The sequence below is a fragment of the Monomorium pharaonis genome, chromosome 7, assembly GCF_013373865.1.
Source record: "Monomorium pharaonis isolate MP-MQ-018 chromosome 7, ASM1337386v2, whole genome shotgun sequence".
Lineage (NCBI taxonomy): Eukaryota > Metazoa > Arthropoda > Insecta > Hymenoptera > Formicidae > Monomorium > Monomorium pharaonis.
Window position 1 is genome coordinate 23,390,662 of NC_050473.1, and position 17,049 is coordinate 23,407,710.

Sequence of the window (17,049 nt, forward strand, 5' to 3'; positions counted from 1 at the left end):
TTACAAATTGTCAAACCACAACTTCAGCGTTATTTGGTATTTTTTTTTTATTTTTATTTGTATTTAGAATAAATACTTTTGTTATTTTATGTAAAACTTTATCATTTTTTTGAATTAATAACGACCTCGCCTATCCCGAACAAAAACTGCACCTGGTCCGATCCCGAGTTAAAGCGATTCAATTCGTTGACTCGAAACTGGGACCGACGGACGTACGACTCGAAACGGGTTATAGCGGGCCTATCGGCACGTTGACCTATATTTTGGAGTCATAAAAGGTGCGTTTGACCCGAGGCACATACCCTCTCTTAAACTGTGTGCCTATGGGAATTCTACACGTTTTGTTACGTTCTTCCCCTGCCTTACCTGTTCTCCCCTGAAATATCCTTCCTACTGAATAAAGAGTTATATCTTATAAGGCTGGGACGTAACACAAATAAATCAATAAATAAATAAAAACAATCATTTAACCCCGTCTCTCATCCTTTATTTGTTCTCTCCACTCAATAAGCGATAAACGATCTTTTTGGCTCTCGGCGTTCCCTGGGAATTAAGCAGACGTGCGGCGGTCGCCCTGAAATTACAAATAGAGAGCCCCCTCTGATGAAAACCGCGAAAGCTGCTACCCGCAATTAGTAATCACAGACGGGATATAAAACGGTTTCAATTTTTGACCGGTAACGCGCGGAAGTAACGTTTCGGGTAACCATAGATTTGGTATCTTCGGGAATTAACGCTTCCAAGACGTAACAAGCTTCCTGTCTCGCCTCGTCCAGAAGCAAATCACGCAACCATTCTCATTTCTCATGTCCCTTGACGTACACAATAATTTCATCATCAGTCGTCGTTGTACCCATCACCGCCTTTGTAATCAAACTCATAGCCATGCTGTGTGGAATTAATCCATCCTCTCATGAAATACTATGATGATTCACTTTCAACCATGCCACCTGACATCTTTCTGTCTTGGTAAGGTATTCCCATGGATAGGTGGGTGTAAACATGTAGTGGGTGAGTTCAAATCCATCTTTGAGAGAGGCAAATTTCTTAACAATAAACTTTCCTCCAACGATAAACCTTGCAGGTCTACGCACGTTGGTGCAGACATGACTGTTGTTATTGAGAAGACTGTGATTGACTTCGATGTGTCATAGAGTTTATATATCGTCCTATCCCTCTCCTTTAATGTACAACGAGACAACGCTGTTAGGTGATTTTGCACACAACGTTTGTCAACTGGTTGTACTGAACCACGCGGTCGTGTATGATGAGGCAGTACGCGGTGGTATTCGTCGACACATTCTCTTTGCATTTAAATTCTATGCGCACGTCCACGGTTGCGCTCTTGACCGATTCGTTCTGTCGAGAGCAATCGATGATTACGAATGGACCGTTAAGTAGAAAAGTTGAAGTGGTGAGGTTTGGCTCGAGATACTCGTATCCATAATAACCCTTGCAGAAACGCGCGTACATGTCGTACAGAATCGCCCATTATTTTTATCGAAATCCAAGTTCATATCGTCGTATGGATAACATTCCGAGTTCAGATACAGTTTCACGTTTGTCAATTTGCAATGATCGAATCGGCTTGGATCCTCGGACACAATGTTCTTTCGACCCGTCTGCAGAGCAAAGATAACATATCGTGGCTTCTCGAGCTGAGTAGCGGTCTTGATGGCCCACGAATGCTTAGTTGTTTGCTGCAATAGCGGAAACTCGTACAGATCCCACGAACAAAAAGCCATGCTCAGGTACCGTCCGCTCTCCAGAGTACGCAGCATCGACAACTTATGTATCTCGTTCAGCAGTACGTGAGGCATGCGCCATTGTATCTTGAATATATCAATCGTGGGTTCCAACTCCGAACTTCCCATTAGACTGTTGTTATCGTTACGCGCGCGTATTAAAATTAACTCGTGACGAGCGTTGATCACCACGCGTCTGTAATCTCGCAAAACCCCAACAACATGTTGAGTGGTACGCAATAATTAAAGTATCCATTCACGTCCCAACCCGAAATCCATCCTGCGTTTCCCTCAGAATCACGTTTTTGTCTGACGACACCGTTGCATAGTTTTTCAGTGTCTAATTTTTTAACACGTTTTATTATGGACTGTATGCTTTCTGAATTTTGGACAGTCGGTATAATAGACATATGCCCATCAGAGAACCAAAATATATATTAGAAGCAAAGAAAAGTTGTCCAAAAATCTAAATAATAATAACACTAAGCGGCAACATACAACGATGGTGTCAGTCAATAAAGAAGAAAAAAACATTACGCACAATATAGAAATTAAAAATAATATTTCAATAAAAGCAGTACTTCTGTTCCTAGTGTTGCGACAGAAGAAGACGACTGTATTATAATCAATGAAATAACTGATTATATTCCGACAGATAATGAAATGGCAAGTCGTAGAAGAGTCTTAGATGGTCGTGAGATATCTCTTTCTTCGGTGAAAAACAATGTCTTGCCTAAAAATAATCTATTGAATGATGATTCATCAGATCTATTCTTACGCGTTGTGACAGAAAACGTCTTGTTTCGAAACACAAAGTGTACATTACATAGAATTTCCACAATTAATTACAGCCACTTTTAGAAAAAGTGTACAAATAATAGGAGGCAATTGTACTAATCACTGGCGTTGTATATTTTTTGACAGAATCAAACTGTACGTCTATGACAGCATACCGGGCTGTACATACGATAAAATAACGTCAAAAGAAAAAGAATACATAAGCGCTCGTTTTCCACAAGTACTGCCAACCGACATAAGCTTTGAAAAAGTTCAAATGCAACCGGATGGAACATCTTGTGGAATATATGCTGCTGCTTTTGCAACGGATATAGTTTTAAAATCCTTGCAAAGAAACGTATTCGAATGACGTTGAATGTATGAGACGACATTTTGTCAGTATTGTAGAAAACTGTAAACTCTTGCCTTTTCCAAGACAATAACAATTCTTTGAATGAGCGAGATTATTTCAAAGAATATTGTAATGATACCGTTTTGTAGAAATTTTATTGATCATAGAAAACATGTATGACCAAAACTGTCAAAAAAAAGTGGCGTAAGATAAACATATAATTTATACGTGTTATTATTGCTACGGCAAACAAATGTTCAAATAAGAAATAATACGTTACTTATCTTGTAGACAACGTAAATTATAACGGAGGAACGATGAAAAATATTGTGGTTGCGTTTCACGGGAATAGCGGTGGAATGGCCTATTCTATATGTAAAAAAGTGCATGTATGTCATGCGTGTGCGTGTGCGTGCGTGCGTGCGTGCGTGCGTGCGTGCGTGCGTGCGTGCGTGCGTGCGTGGTGCGTGCGTGCGTGCGTGCGTGAGTGCGTGGGCGTGCGTGAGTGCGTGCGTGCGTGCGTGCGTGCGTGCGTGCGTGCGTGCGTGCGTGCGTGCGTGCGTGCGTCGTGCGTGTGTGTGTGTGTGTGTGCATGCGCGCGCGCGCGCGGCAATAATAGTGTCCCTTGCCAAACTTCACTTTCTTTTCTTGCTAAGGATGTAAGGGTGAAGTCCCATGGAGCGGATTACGTGGAAGCGGAAAGAGTGGATTACCAATCACGCAGATTATTCTGATAGAACTCTTTCAAAGATTCCGTCGAAGCGGTCTTGTGATTGGTGATCCGTTCGTTCCGCTTCCGCATAATCCGCTGCATGGGACTCCACTTTTATATTCCAATTATGTCGAGAGCTGTGTAATGAAGTTTGGTAAGGCCGGATCTACAATAGGTGTAGTAAGCCTTATGCCATAAGAAATTGACCAATTATAATCGAATATGAGAAGAATAATCGAATATAATTGATTAATTCCTTATGGCATAAAGCTTACAACACTATTGTAAATCCGGGCTAAGAGACACCGGCATTTCTGCCGGACAGTGTCTACTGAGAAAAAAGAAAGTTCCCTAAGCTAATTTGTGCATTTAGTTATCGCGTTGCTAGAGAGACGACGTGGTCGGTGCTGGGGCTCGATTCTTGAATTCATTCGCAAGAAAACGTCTGCGCAAATACCCGCTCTAACTGAGAAGTTGCAAGTTTATTGGTTAAAAGCCATACGATAGCCAATAAATTTTCAACTTTTCTGTAAAAACAAAATTTGCGAATACGTTTCTCTTGCAAATGAATTTAAGAATCGAGCCCCTGGTAGCGTTTATTAACCCATTACTTCCCAAGCGGACATTTTATAGTCGATTGGTTTTTGCTCAGAAAAGTGATGAGATCACATGAAAACTTAAAACAAAATATGCTCTTTTACGTAAAAAGAGTTGCTCTTTCAGATTCCGGGGTCAAATTCCGGGGTCCGGGGGACGCCATACTGCATCCACCATCTTGAACTACTTGAATTACTTAAAAAATTAATTAATAATCATAGTTTATATTTTAAAGAAGCAAACTCCGTCACTTCAATCGTTTACAACAGTCATGGACAAAATTTTTCGAAGTTTTCTACTATAAAAAGTCAATAGTGGATGAAAAAATTTATATCAACTTTGAGCCGCCATATTTAATTTTCAATAAAAAATTTTGAAATTTTGACCCCGGAATCTGAAAAGAGCAACTCTTTTTACGTAGAAGAGCATATTTTGTTTAAGTTTTCATGTGATCTCATCACTTTTCTGAGCCGAAAACCAATCGACTATAAAATGTCCGCTTGGGAAGTAATGGGGTTAAGGGTCGATTCTGTATTTTTGAAGAAATAATAATTTGAAAAGCGAGCAACAGTGATTGGTGTATATCGTTAATCCTAAAAGTATACACTAATCAGTAGAGACAGTGCGGCTCATATTTTCACATTTTCACTTTCTTTAAAAATACATAATCGACCCTTGCAATTTCGGTAGTACGTATACGCGCGTATGCGCTAGTTGCGTATGCGCGTTGGTAGCGGTGATAATGCGGTGTTCGGAACCGCGGCGGTGTCGCGACGATGTGTTGGTGCGGAGCGGCCCTAAGGCCCGACGGTAGCGGCGCTGTGGTACGCGCAGTGACGGCACTTGGCGCAGCGGGCTCGTGTTTACCTCATAGAGATATATAATATAGAGTCAACCTTCTGTGAACGGAGCTGTCCGCATCTTCTATGGGATAGAACGATATGTAGTAAGGTGTTGTTTTCGTCACTCAGCTAGTCTGGTGGGAGAGCGCTCCCCGCTCCCCGTACATCAAAGCATGCGTGTGGTACAAACGGCATCGTGAGGTACGGGGAGCGGGGAGCGCGCCTCTGAATCTCCCACTAGACTAGCTGAGTGACGAAGACACAGAAGATTGACTCTATATTATATATCTCTATGGTTTATCTCAGCTATCTGCGGCGATCAGCTGTTTGCTGCGATCAGCTTGCGCGTCTATCCCGCGAGGATGGTTATCCGTGGAGTCGGTTTTCCCTCAATTCGAATCGGTCCCCGAAGACGGTGTTTGGAGTATGCCCACTCAGTGCGCGGACCGAGTCGTGAATGGGGGCGATTGATTACCGTTCAATACGCGCAATTGCTATCTAACAATACGTGATTTATGTGATATATCGTGTAAATAAAAATAGTAATTGTAAATTTGTAAGTGTAATTTTGTTTTAATTGCAAATTGTGTAATTGTAAAAAGAAATGGCCATGTAAGATTTATTGCAACAAAAGTAGATGTAAAATTTTTTACTCTATTTCTTCAATTTCTTCATTTATTGAAGCAATTGTGATAGTAGTAATAATAATAGTAGTAGTAGTAGTAGTAGTAATAGTAGTAGTAGTATTAATAATGCGGGGACTACAATGGCAGCAGGAGTAATGGAGTAAGGAGTAAGAGTAACAATTGACCAATTAAAAAGAGTAAATAGGCAAATCTCATTTCATATTTCTTACTTCTTACTCCTACTCCATTACTCCTGCTGCCATTGTAGACCCCTCATAATAGTGCCTCATAATAACAGAGGCGTAAATCGTGAGCTGGCTAGTTTTTAAAAAATGCCAGAGGCGTTTATCGTGAGCTGGCTATTTACAAGAAAAATACCATGATCTGCATCTGATTAGACCAATATACAGAATTTTTTAAACAATAAACAGTATATGTAATTCATAAACGCAGTACAAAAAGAGATAAGAAAATATCTGCAATGTATCTATATGCAATGTATTGCCAATGCATGTGACGTCCTGACCTAAAATGGTATTGGACGTAAGAAAAAGTGGCTACATTGCATGATAATATGTATACGCAATCCATCCCAGTGAACATATTTTATAGCGACAATATAACATGGAAGTTACATGTAATGTAACATTGTTATTCTTGTGATAAGTAGATGCTATATAACATGTAAATAACCTGCTCTGTAACATTTGTTATAGGCAGATAATAAAAATGTTATACATCGTTTTAGCATTACAGTCATGTAACAAAAATTGTATAATCGTAACATAACACGCTCGTATCAATGTTATTACGGAACGATGCGTCGTAGTTGACTCAGAAATCAGACAACACCATAACATCCTGAATGAGAGATCCATTTGATATTAAAAAAAATTATCATAAAGATAATATTTTCAAAAATAACGGTTTGTTTACAATTACTGCGCACAAAAAAATGCACAAAATTTAAATTCATCATGTACTAAACAAAAACAGGATAATAAATGTACTATTAAATTTGTCTTAGAATATATGATCTATATAATTAAGTATTAGTGCTAATAGATATAAATTTCCATCAAATTATTAAAGTTATGGAAGAAGATAAATTTAACAATGAAATTAATAAGTAAATAAATTAATGCTATTTATTTTTAATATGTTTTGCAAAATTTAATTGTTTTTATAAAAAATAATATAGTTGCGTCAGTTTATAACATATAGGTATATGTAGACAATAACAAGTACCCATATCGATGAGTCAAATTGGCGTAACAGGTAGAGTACAAGGTTCGTCATCCTAAGTCCCCCGGGTTCAAACCTAGCAGCGGCAAGTAAGAATAAAATAAAAAATAACATAATTTAAATTTAATTAATTAATAAAAATTTATCCTAAATTTAGTATGTGCTGTTTATAAAAATAATTTTTAAAAAAATGAAATTTTTATTCTATTTTATTTTTCTTTGTAACTGTTGTGTGACGGTTAGATAACATGTAATTATAACACGTTATATTGCTGAGTCGGAAATTGTAACTTACATGTAAGTTACGTGTAATTTCAGAGTAACGTAACCTGTTATATTCGGTTACATTGCTGTTACACTGCTACTATATTACTGTGTTCACTGGGGTGTTACGTGAATTACCGCTAATGGTAATGCAAAAAAACAGAGTTCACATAAAACTGATAACATAAAAATGGAAATTGTGAATGTTGACATTATCGACATGGTCACATTATCGATTTTATTGACATTTTTAGTTTCATAAGTGGCGCGCGGCGCAGGACCTCAAGAGTTCGATCTCTCCAGTCTCGCCAATGATTCTACATTATCGATTCCGATCAAGTTTGACCGTCCAGCATCCCCTTAATGACACCATATTTAATGAAATTGAATCAGCCACCAAGATCTCCAGGTGTATTATACACAGACTGTCATGTTAGAGCGCGATACTCAGTAGAAAGAGCAATAGAAGTCCTGAAAGGAAGATGGAGATGCTTGCGCAAAGAAAGAGCCTTGCATTATTCACCAAAATTTACAGGTAATATTATTTATTATTATATTTTATTTTATGACAATATATTTTAAGTACATTTTATTGTAATATTTTACAACTATTTTAGCATGTATTGTGAATGCAACATGTGTGTTGCATAACATTGCTAAGCAGTACAATGTTGCAGAAAATGAAATATATATAGAGAAGAGAACATAGAAGATGAAATTGAAATAGCAAATGATGTTAATATGCGTATAAGAGGGAATATTATTCAAGAATCTATAATACAAAGATATTTTACTTAAAGTAATTGTGTTATTTTACTAGAAAATATATTATATTATTAAATATATTATTTTTTTATGTATGCACAGGAGTAATTTTATACATTTGTGGAGAATAAAAATTAAATATATTTTGATGGAACAAATAGTTTTTATTTAATTACATAAGTGCCAATATAAAAACAAAAAGGTATTCTAATACTAATATCGCTATAAAATATGCTAATTAAACTAATTTAAAAAAATCTTTATATCACTTTGTAGTAACAAAAATTAAATCAATTATTTGTAATACCTTAGAACAGATTGACTTTTTTTTTAATAAATTGTATAAATAACAAACTAATATTTAAAAACTACAATTGCAACAAAGACTTGTACAACTAAAAAAATTAATTATTTTACTCACTAGTTGCAATAGACTTTGCGATAATAAAAACAAAAAAAATATTTTAATACTGATATTGAATAAACTAATTAAAAAAATTCTTTGTATCACTGATTATCACACTTTGTAGTAACAAAAATAAAATTAAATATCTCTAATAAAACTAGTATCATTTAGTTGAGTTTTTATATTTTTGAGCTCAAGTAAAATCTTTTTTTTACTTTTAACGATTTCTTTTTTATTTTAATTTCTTTTTTCTTCAGTTTTAATTTTTCTATTTGTATATCTAACAAAGCAGATGACATCTGCTGCGTTGATTGTCCTATAATTTAAATATTTTTCAGTCTTAGAAAACTTACTACATATATTGAAATAATAAATATATTTTTACCTCTTCTTGCATTTCTTATTGATGTATTTTCGTTGTAATTGTTAGGCATTATGTTTTCAGAATTTTCAGTTTCCATTTCTAAATAATTTGGTTCCAAGTTACATTTATTTTCTGGCATAATTATCTGTATATTTTCTGTTTCTGAGATATGTATATTATTTGTGTGTTCTATATTATTATTCATGTTAACATCATCCTGAATTCCAACTTCACTAATATTTTCCAATCCAGCGGCTTCTGGTATCAGTAATTTTAAAACATTTTCTTCAAAATTTGAAAATAATATGTTCGTAGGAGGTCCTCTTCCTGTTCCTTCTGTATAGCTTCGCCTTTTGGTTTCTTTTTTTAATATATATCCCTTTATGTCTTGCCATGTCTACGAAGTCATCAAACAACATTTTATCAATATTATTACCCAAATAGCCAAGCGAGATTAAGCATATCGAGCAAATTAATGCACTGTATGTATGTTGTAAACTTGCCCACAATTTGCTGTCATTGTAATTTAATGTGGAACAATGTTAGCATCAGGAGGGCAAATAACTTCATGAGTTTATGAAATTGTAAATGCATACATTGAGGAATAATAAACTTGTTACATTGACAGCAAATTGTGCATGCATGTTGACAACTTGCCGTCAATTTGTTGAATTCTAATGAAGAATTTTACATGATGTCAGAACAACAGACAATTTGAGGAAACACCTTAGCTTTAGTTTGATGAAATTAATAGAGAATAAGTGACAGTAAAATGACAACACGTTGCTTTCATTTGGCTATCTGGGTAATATTAATTAAAAATTTATTTTTTATTTTATATATGCAAATTACCTTTGCCCATTCTTTTCCACTCTTATCTGGACCCTCTATTGCATTTAACTGGGCTGCTACGTCGTCCCAAATAGCATTCTAGAAAAGTATATTTTGTTCACTTTTTGATTTTCATAATATAATTATCAATAAATTCTTCAATATTTTTCAGTTTACCAATTTTTGTCGACTTTCGCTTTTCCTATTTATTCTTTCTCTTACTAACTCAGGTTTTTCTTGTAAAAGATTTAATAACATTTCTTTTTGTTTATATGTGACATTTATCTTTGGGCTATTCTTTGATATATACTTCTTATTTTACTGTTATTTCTAACAACCTCTAATCTTCTATAAAGTTCTAGTAAAGTCCACAATCCAAAAATAAAGTGATAGTTCGCTGGCTTCAATATTAGTAATTTATTTTATTCCCTATAATATAACCTCGTTTAGTGTTTAGTACTTTTCACTTACACAGTTATGTGATCGCGTAAATCATGAAAAAGTACACGTGAAATTAATAGAATGAAAAGTGAAAAATGAAAAGTGAAAAGTGAAAAAGTTCACATGAAATTACACGATTGCTCTGAACGCACGCCGTGCAATGAAGGTGGCAGCACGGCGTGCGTTCACTGTGCCCTCACTGAGGGCAACGTTATTGCCGCCAAATACGATGCGTTTTTGTTTTTAATACTTTGTAAAGGAGAACAGAGAGGTGTGTGAACGCATGTACACGACTTATTTCTGAAATCTTTGCGATCTTACTTCTGAGATCTTTGCGAAATCTTTTCTGCTCTCTATATATTCTAACTCTGTAATAATGTAATCTGTTTCAATAATTTATTTATCCCCACAATGAAAGTTATACTAATTTGTAACCAATTTACATATCATCATATATCTAAAAATGTGCAACATTTGTGTATAATTTTTTAAATAGAATTCCATTATATTTAATTATATTTTCTTATCATAATTGATAAATATTTGCCGTAAGTATTGAAGAATCATAAAAAGAAGAAAAATCCAAATTGTGAGAGTATTTCCGTATGATCTTTATCCCTGGATGTTAAAAGCAAATGCACTTTTTTGGTTTGTTACTGCATTTTAACATTTAAATTACAGTAATAGTATAACATAAACTTGACTAATTTGTCATAAAATGTCAATTGACATCTTATTTATTTATATTTTGTTTACATTTTTTAACACTGTTCACATTGTGTACTTATTTCTTTTTATGTGATTGACTATCATTTTTTACTGTTCTAAATATTTCAAAATAATTTTCTTAATAGTGAGAATGTCCTTTTTTTCTTATTATTACCTTTTTTATTAAAATATTACAATTATAAAACATTTAATTGGTAAAAAAGATTTTTTGATATTTACATAGTTAAACCGTAATAAAGAATCACTTTCATTAATATTTGTTTTTCTTACTTCAATAAATTATCTTTCGATTTTATTAATATATAAGTAATTGCTGGTTTTATTAATTGTGTCTTTTTGTCTTTTGATATAATCATTATTCTTTTCTCTATTACTTCATTCATTCCAAGTATTTATATTGTGTGTGATTTCCTTGTCATCTTTAATTATTATTTCTGGATTGAGAACTGTTTTCCTTTTTCATTTTTTCGGTTGTGAAGTAGTTTTTTAATTTTTTTCAATTTTTGTTCGCAAGTGTGTTAAATAGGGTAAAAATAGATGAACATGTCGTGCAGTTCTGGGCCGTCAATTTCGATCGAAAAAAAAAGGAAAGTAATTGTTGCGTAATGGTCGATTAAAGTGGACTGTATTTTCACTGGATTTCACTTTGGGTTTATTGAATTCGCACAAGACGCACGTTGCGTTTTCGGAGATCTATCGCCATCTTGTCTCGTCTCCTCCGTTCTTCCTCTTCCTTCGTTTCCGGTTGCGCGAGCATACCAACGCAACGATATTTCGCGAGCGCAACATATCAAATATGAATGAGTTGGTTGAACGCTTGAATTGTATTAACATTAAAGGTATATGTGTGTGTGTGTGTGTGTGTGCGTGTATATGTGGACAAACTGAAGAAAAGAAAATACTAACAACAAAAGCAAATAATCTCAACATACCCCCCGACATTGAAAGGTACTTTCAATACAAATTAATCGGTTCATTGCACACTTGTGACTAAATCATGCTATGTCGCAAAAACAAATTTCGTGAAATTTATAGCTTAATACTAAGGTTACGCGGATTATAGCAATGTGATGAGTAAATAAACAACTTATAATCTAACACTGTAATAATAGTACTTATGTCGTAAACGCAACTAAACTAATATTTTTAAACATTGTTCATTCTATCGGTAACGGACAAAGCTTCGCGGTCGCGATACGCGTTACTCCTGTCGATGTCTTGATGGTAGTAACTCTGGCTACGTTGTCCTTTCCTGGATGGATTGTTACAACACGTCCGAGCCTCCATTTGAGTGAAGGCAGGTTGTCGTCTTTAATGAGCACCATCGCGCCCTCCACGATGGGATCGGTCAATTTCGTTTTGATTGCATGTTGTTGTAGTTCAGAAATGTATTCCTTGCTCCACCGCTTCCAAAAATGCTGTTGAAGACTTTGGATTAGTTGCCACCTGGACAACCTGGATTCTGGAACATCAGTTAGTGTAGGATCTGCTGGCGAAGTGAGCGAACGACCAACGAGAAAGTGAGCAGGAGTGAGGGGAGCGAGGTCGTTAGGATCGGATGACATTGGAGTCAAGGGACGAGAATTTAGTATCGCCTCAATTTGAACTAATAGTGTGTATAATTCCTCATATGTCAAAATCGCGTTACCTGCCACTCGTTTCAAATGGTGTTTGGTGGATTTTACTCCGGCCTCCCAAATACCACCGAAGTGTGGTGAGTGAGCAGGTATGAAGTGCCAACTAATGCCAATTTCATTTACTGTTTTTTCGATAGATGTAGCGTTATCTGTTAATAATTGAGCCAACTCTTTTAGTTCTCTATTTGCTCCGACAAAATTCGTTCCGTTATCGGAATATATACGCGCAGGTTTACCCCGTCTAGCCGAAAAACGTCTAAGTGCTGCGATGAACGCTTCCGAAGTTAGGTCGGACACCAATTCCAAATGAAGTGCCTTGGTCGCGAAGCAAACGAACAAACACACAAATGCCTTGCTTGTTTTGCAACCCCTTCCTTTTCTATCTCTTACTATAAATGGACCTGCATAATCCACCCCCGTATTGTGGAAAGGGGTGGACTGAGATACGCGCTCCCTTGGCAGCTGTCCCAACGGAAGTTTCGAATGCGTGGGGTTGTTTTTGAAACATTCAATGCAACCGTGTACAGTTTTTCGGGCGAGATTTCTGCCTCCGATCGGCCAGAATTGTTCGCGTATTGAGCTTAGGAGTAGTTGTGGTCCTGCATGCAATAAATTTAAATGTTCGCTTCTGAAAAGTAGCCTTGTAAATTGATGATCTGCCAACAAAACTATGGGATGTTTTTTATCTGAAGGAAACTCCGAATTTCTTAATCTCCCGCCTACACGAATGAGATTGTCCTTATCTATAAATGCATTGAGTGTTGCCAATTTTCCTTGTGTGATGGAACCACCTTGCTGAAGTATTCGCGTTTCTGTTGGAAAAGATTCCCTTTGAGCAATCTTTGCAATATTGTGTAATGAGTTCCTTAGTTCGATCGCGGTCAGGCCCCCTGACTCTACCTTACCTCGATTTTTGCAATTAATTATAAAGCGTCTGCAATATGCTGCTATTCGAATCAACTTGTTTAGATTGTTACTAATCTCAAAAATAAACGATTTATCTGGTTGAATGTGTCTAACTGCACAAACTGTACGTCTCATTTCCATTGTTGGAACTTCTGGTTGAGCTGTGACCGGCCATTCATCTTCTGATCTCGACAAAAATGATGGACCATACCACCAAATCCTTGATTGCCACAGTTGATTAGGGAATACACCCCGCGAAAGTAGATCGGCTGAATTTTCTTCTGTTGGCACATGTCGCCAGTCACGAATGTCCGTTAGTTCTTGTATTTCTGCGACCCGGTTTGATACAAATACTTGTAGTTTGCTTGGCTGAGTTTGTATCCAGTTGAGTACTATTGTAGAATCGCTCCAATATGTAATTTTGTCGAACAATATATTCAAAGATCCTGTCACCTTCTTTGTCAAGCGTGCAAGTGTAAGCGCTGCACAGAGCTCTAGGCGAGGTATTGTTTGTTGTTTAAGTGGTGCCACTCTTGTTTTAGAGCATAACAATCGTGCTTGCTTTGTGTTTTGATCAACCATTGAGCGAATATATATACACGCTCCATATGCTCCTTGTGCTGCATCTGCAAACCCATGTAATTCGATTCTGGTGTAGCCCCTGCAAATCACATGTCTAGGTATTTCGATCTGATTCAAATCGTTTATCTGGTTACGGAATGCTATCCAAGTAGAATGCAAGTCAGCTGGAATTGCTTCGTCCCATGATAACTTGTGCATCCACAATTTCTGTAGTAGAATCTTTGCTAGTACTAAGCATGGACTCAGAAGTCCTAACGGGTCGAATATCCGAGTTATTTCTGACAGTATCTGTCTTTTGGATACCTTTGGAGACAGTAATTTCTCTATGCTGTAAACTAACATATCTTGATGAGCTTGCCAGACTAATCCAAGGATTTTCGTTGGTAGACCACACTTAAAATTTATTCCGTTAGGATTTTGATCCTCTGTACATATGTCTTCTATGACTGCAGCTTCATTTGCGATCCATTTTCGGAGCTTGAATCCTGCTGAATTCAGAACACTCGAAATCTTATGCACTATATCTCTTGCTTCCTCTATTGACTCTGCTCCTGTCAAGAGATCATCTACGTAGAAATCTTGCCGAATGATTCTTGCTATGTCGGGCCATTGTTGTTCAGTTTCCACTGCTAATTCCCTTATGCACCTTGTTGCTAGATAGGGTGCTGATGCAGTGCCGTATGTGACTGTGTTCAATTCGAATACTTCTATTGGATCCTCGGGATTTTGACGCCATAGTATCCTTTGTAACGAACGTTGTTCTGGTGCGATGAGTACTTGTCTGTACATTTTCTCGATATCTGATGCTACTACATATGCGTGACTTCTAAATCTAACGAGTATTGAAAACAAATCATCTTGTAATGTTGATCCGATCATTTGAATATGATTCAATGAAATGCCATTATCTGTGGTCGCCGATGCATCAAAAACAACACGGACCTTCGTTGTCAAGCTGTCGATCTTCACAACAGAATGATGTGGCATATAGTAGACTGTCGATGAATTTGAGGTACTGTCCACCTTAGTCATGTGATGCAAGGCCTTATATTCTTCGAGAAACGCTGTATATTGTTCCTTAAGTTCCGGGTTCCTTTGCAATTTATTTTCCAGACTAATCAATCGTCGTAATGCTCCGTTGTATGATTCACCCAAGGTGCTTGGATCTTCCTTGAATGGAATGCTAACAATGAATCTACCATCCTTGTTGCGCTTAGTCGTTTGCGAGAAGTGGAGCTCGCACTCTTTTTCTTCTTGAGAGAGTATCTTCTGATCAGAATACTCATCAATCTCCCAGAACTTGGCCACTTGTTCTTCAATACTCATGGACTTGCTTAAGTGACAACGTATTGACGTTGCACAACTACTTGTCATTGGACCTGCAGCTATCCATCCTAACCTTGTCTTCTGCATTGTTAGCTGTGTTTTGCCGAGCTTGATCTGGCCTATACAAAGGAGATTCCAGAACCAATCTGCCCCTATTAGAATGTCGACCCTCGCTGGCACGTGGAAGTTAGGATCAGCCAATTTAATGTTTGAAGGAATCTGAAGATCTTGTGTATTCACCTTGTTATTGGGTAAATTGCCTGTTATTTCTGGTATCACAAGACATGACAACTGAAATTCGTACTTGTTGTGGCATGCTGCAATGTTTAACTTACATTTGTGTTGTACTTGACACGATGCGCCGTTGACGGCTTCAAGATTTACCATTACCTTGACCTTATCGAGTTGCAGTTCTTCACACAGTCTATTTGTGACTAAGCTGGATTGTGATCCTGGATCTAATATTGCACGAGCCTTGTGTTTCTTGCCTTGACTATCTTCTACAAATACTATTGCTGTTGACAGAATGACGTGGTAATCATTCGTCCTGTTGTGTGAACATAGAAGCGAAGGAGAAGTATTGTTGTTTTCTTCAGCCTTTCCCGCTTCAGCCTTTCCCGTTGACTCAGAAGCCTTCTCGAAATGCAACAATGTATTGTGCTTGCCAGCACACTTTCGACACGTTCCGCCTTTGCAGTTTTTGATGAAATGACCTGGCTTCATGCAGTTGAGACACAACTTCGCTGTTCTTAAAGCCTCTGCTCGCCTTTGTGGGGTAAATTGTAAGAACTTTGGACAACTTGATAAATGATGTGCTTCTGTGCATACTGCACATTCCTGCCTTTGAACAAGAAACGATTTTGATTTTATATGATCCGACGGTTTTGATTTGTGCATGCTTCTTTTATTTAAATCTAGTGTTTCCAACAGATTCGCTCTTGAACTGAGAAAAACCTTAAACTCTTCGAGTGTAGGGAGCTCCTTGTCGGCCTTCTCTTTCTCCCATTCCCTAGCTGTTATACTATCAAGTTTACTCGAAAGCAAATATATCAATAAAGCATCCCAATGTTCTGTCGACTGACCTAATACGTTTAGTGCTCGCAAATGTTTGTTTAATGTATCTATCACATTGCGTAATTGAATTGCTGATTCTTCTTTTATTGAACTTATGCTAAAAATGGCCCTTATATGATTGTAAGTTAGCAAACTTTTATTGTTGAAGCGATTAGAAATGGTTTCCCAAGCAATAGCATAGTTGGCAGCCGAAAACTCGAAAGACTTGATAATCTGAGCCGCCGAACCTTCTAACGCAGCCTTTAAATAATGGAATTTTTGTATTGGATCTATTGTCTCATTTGTATGTATAAGCGATTCAAACGTATCTCTAAAACCAAGCCATTCCTCTACATCACCTTTAAATTTCGGCAATTCAATTGTAGGCAGCCTGATACCCGGTGTTTTAAAAATGATATTTTGATTGGCATGTCGCGGTAAGTTATGAGTAAAATTGATGTCGTCAGTTACCGGTGTGTGTGTTTCCTGCGCCGCCCCCGCACCGCGATCTTCGTTCATCGCAGCACTCAGAGACCGTTGCGTCACCTTACCGCGAGCAAGCAACCCTTCTGCTTGTGCCACAACGTTAAAATATTCTTCTTCGAATGTTTCTCGGTATTGCATCGTGTCTCCTTCATCAACCGTGAGTTCATCGATCTCCGCCTGCACCTGATCGTACTTCCCGTAAACTTCTCGAATGATCGTAAGACGTTCTCGAATTTCTAACCTGTGTGTTTCATCGAGTGCTTGTGTTGCATTTGGAAATCTGTGTGTGATTTTAGTGATGTATGTTTTAAACGCAGTAACTCTACCCTTGTATTGACCGCGACGTTTAACGAGAGCTTCCAT

At 37.0% G+C, this 17,049-nt stretch overlaps 1 protein-coding gene across 1 annotated transcript; it reads right to left on the bottom strand.

Moving 5' to 3' along the window:
• Positions 1-11,853: 11,853 nt before the first annotated feature.
• Positions 11,854-17,049, bottom strand: LOC118646691. Its single transcript, XM_036290143.1, has one exon. The coding sequence runs from the start codon at positions 17,047-17,049 to the stop codon at positions 11,854-11,856; it is 5,196 nt and encodes a 1,731-aa protein (XP_036146036.1).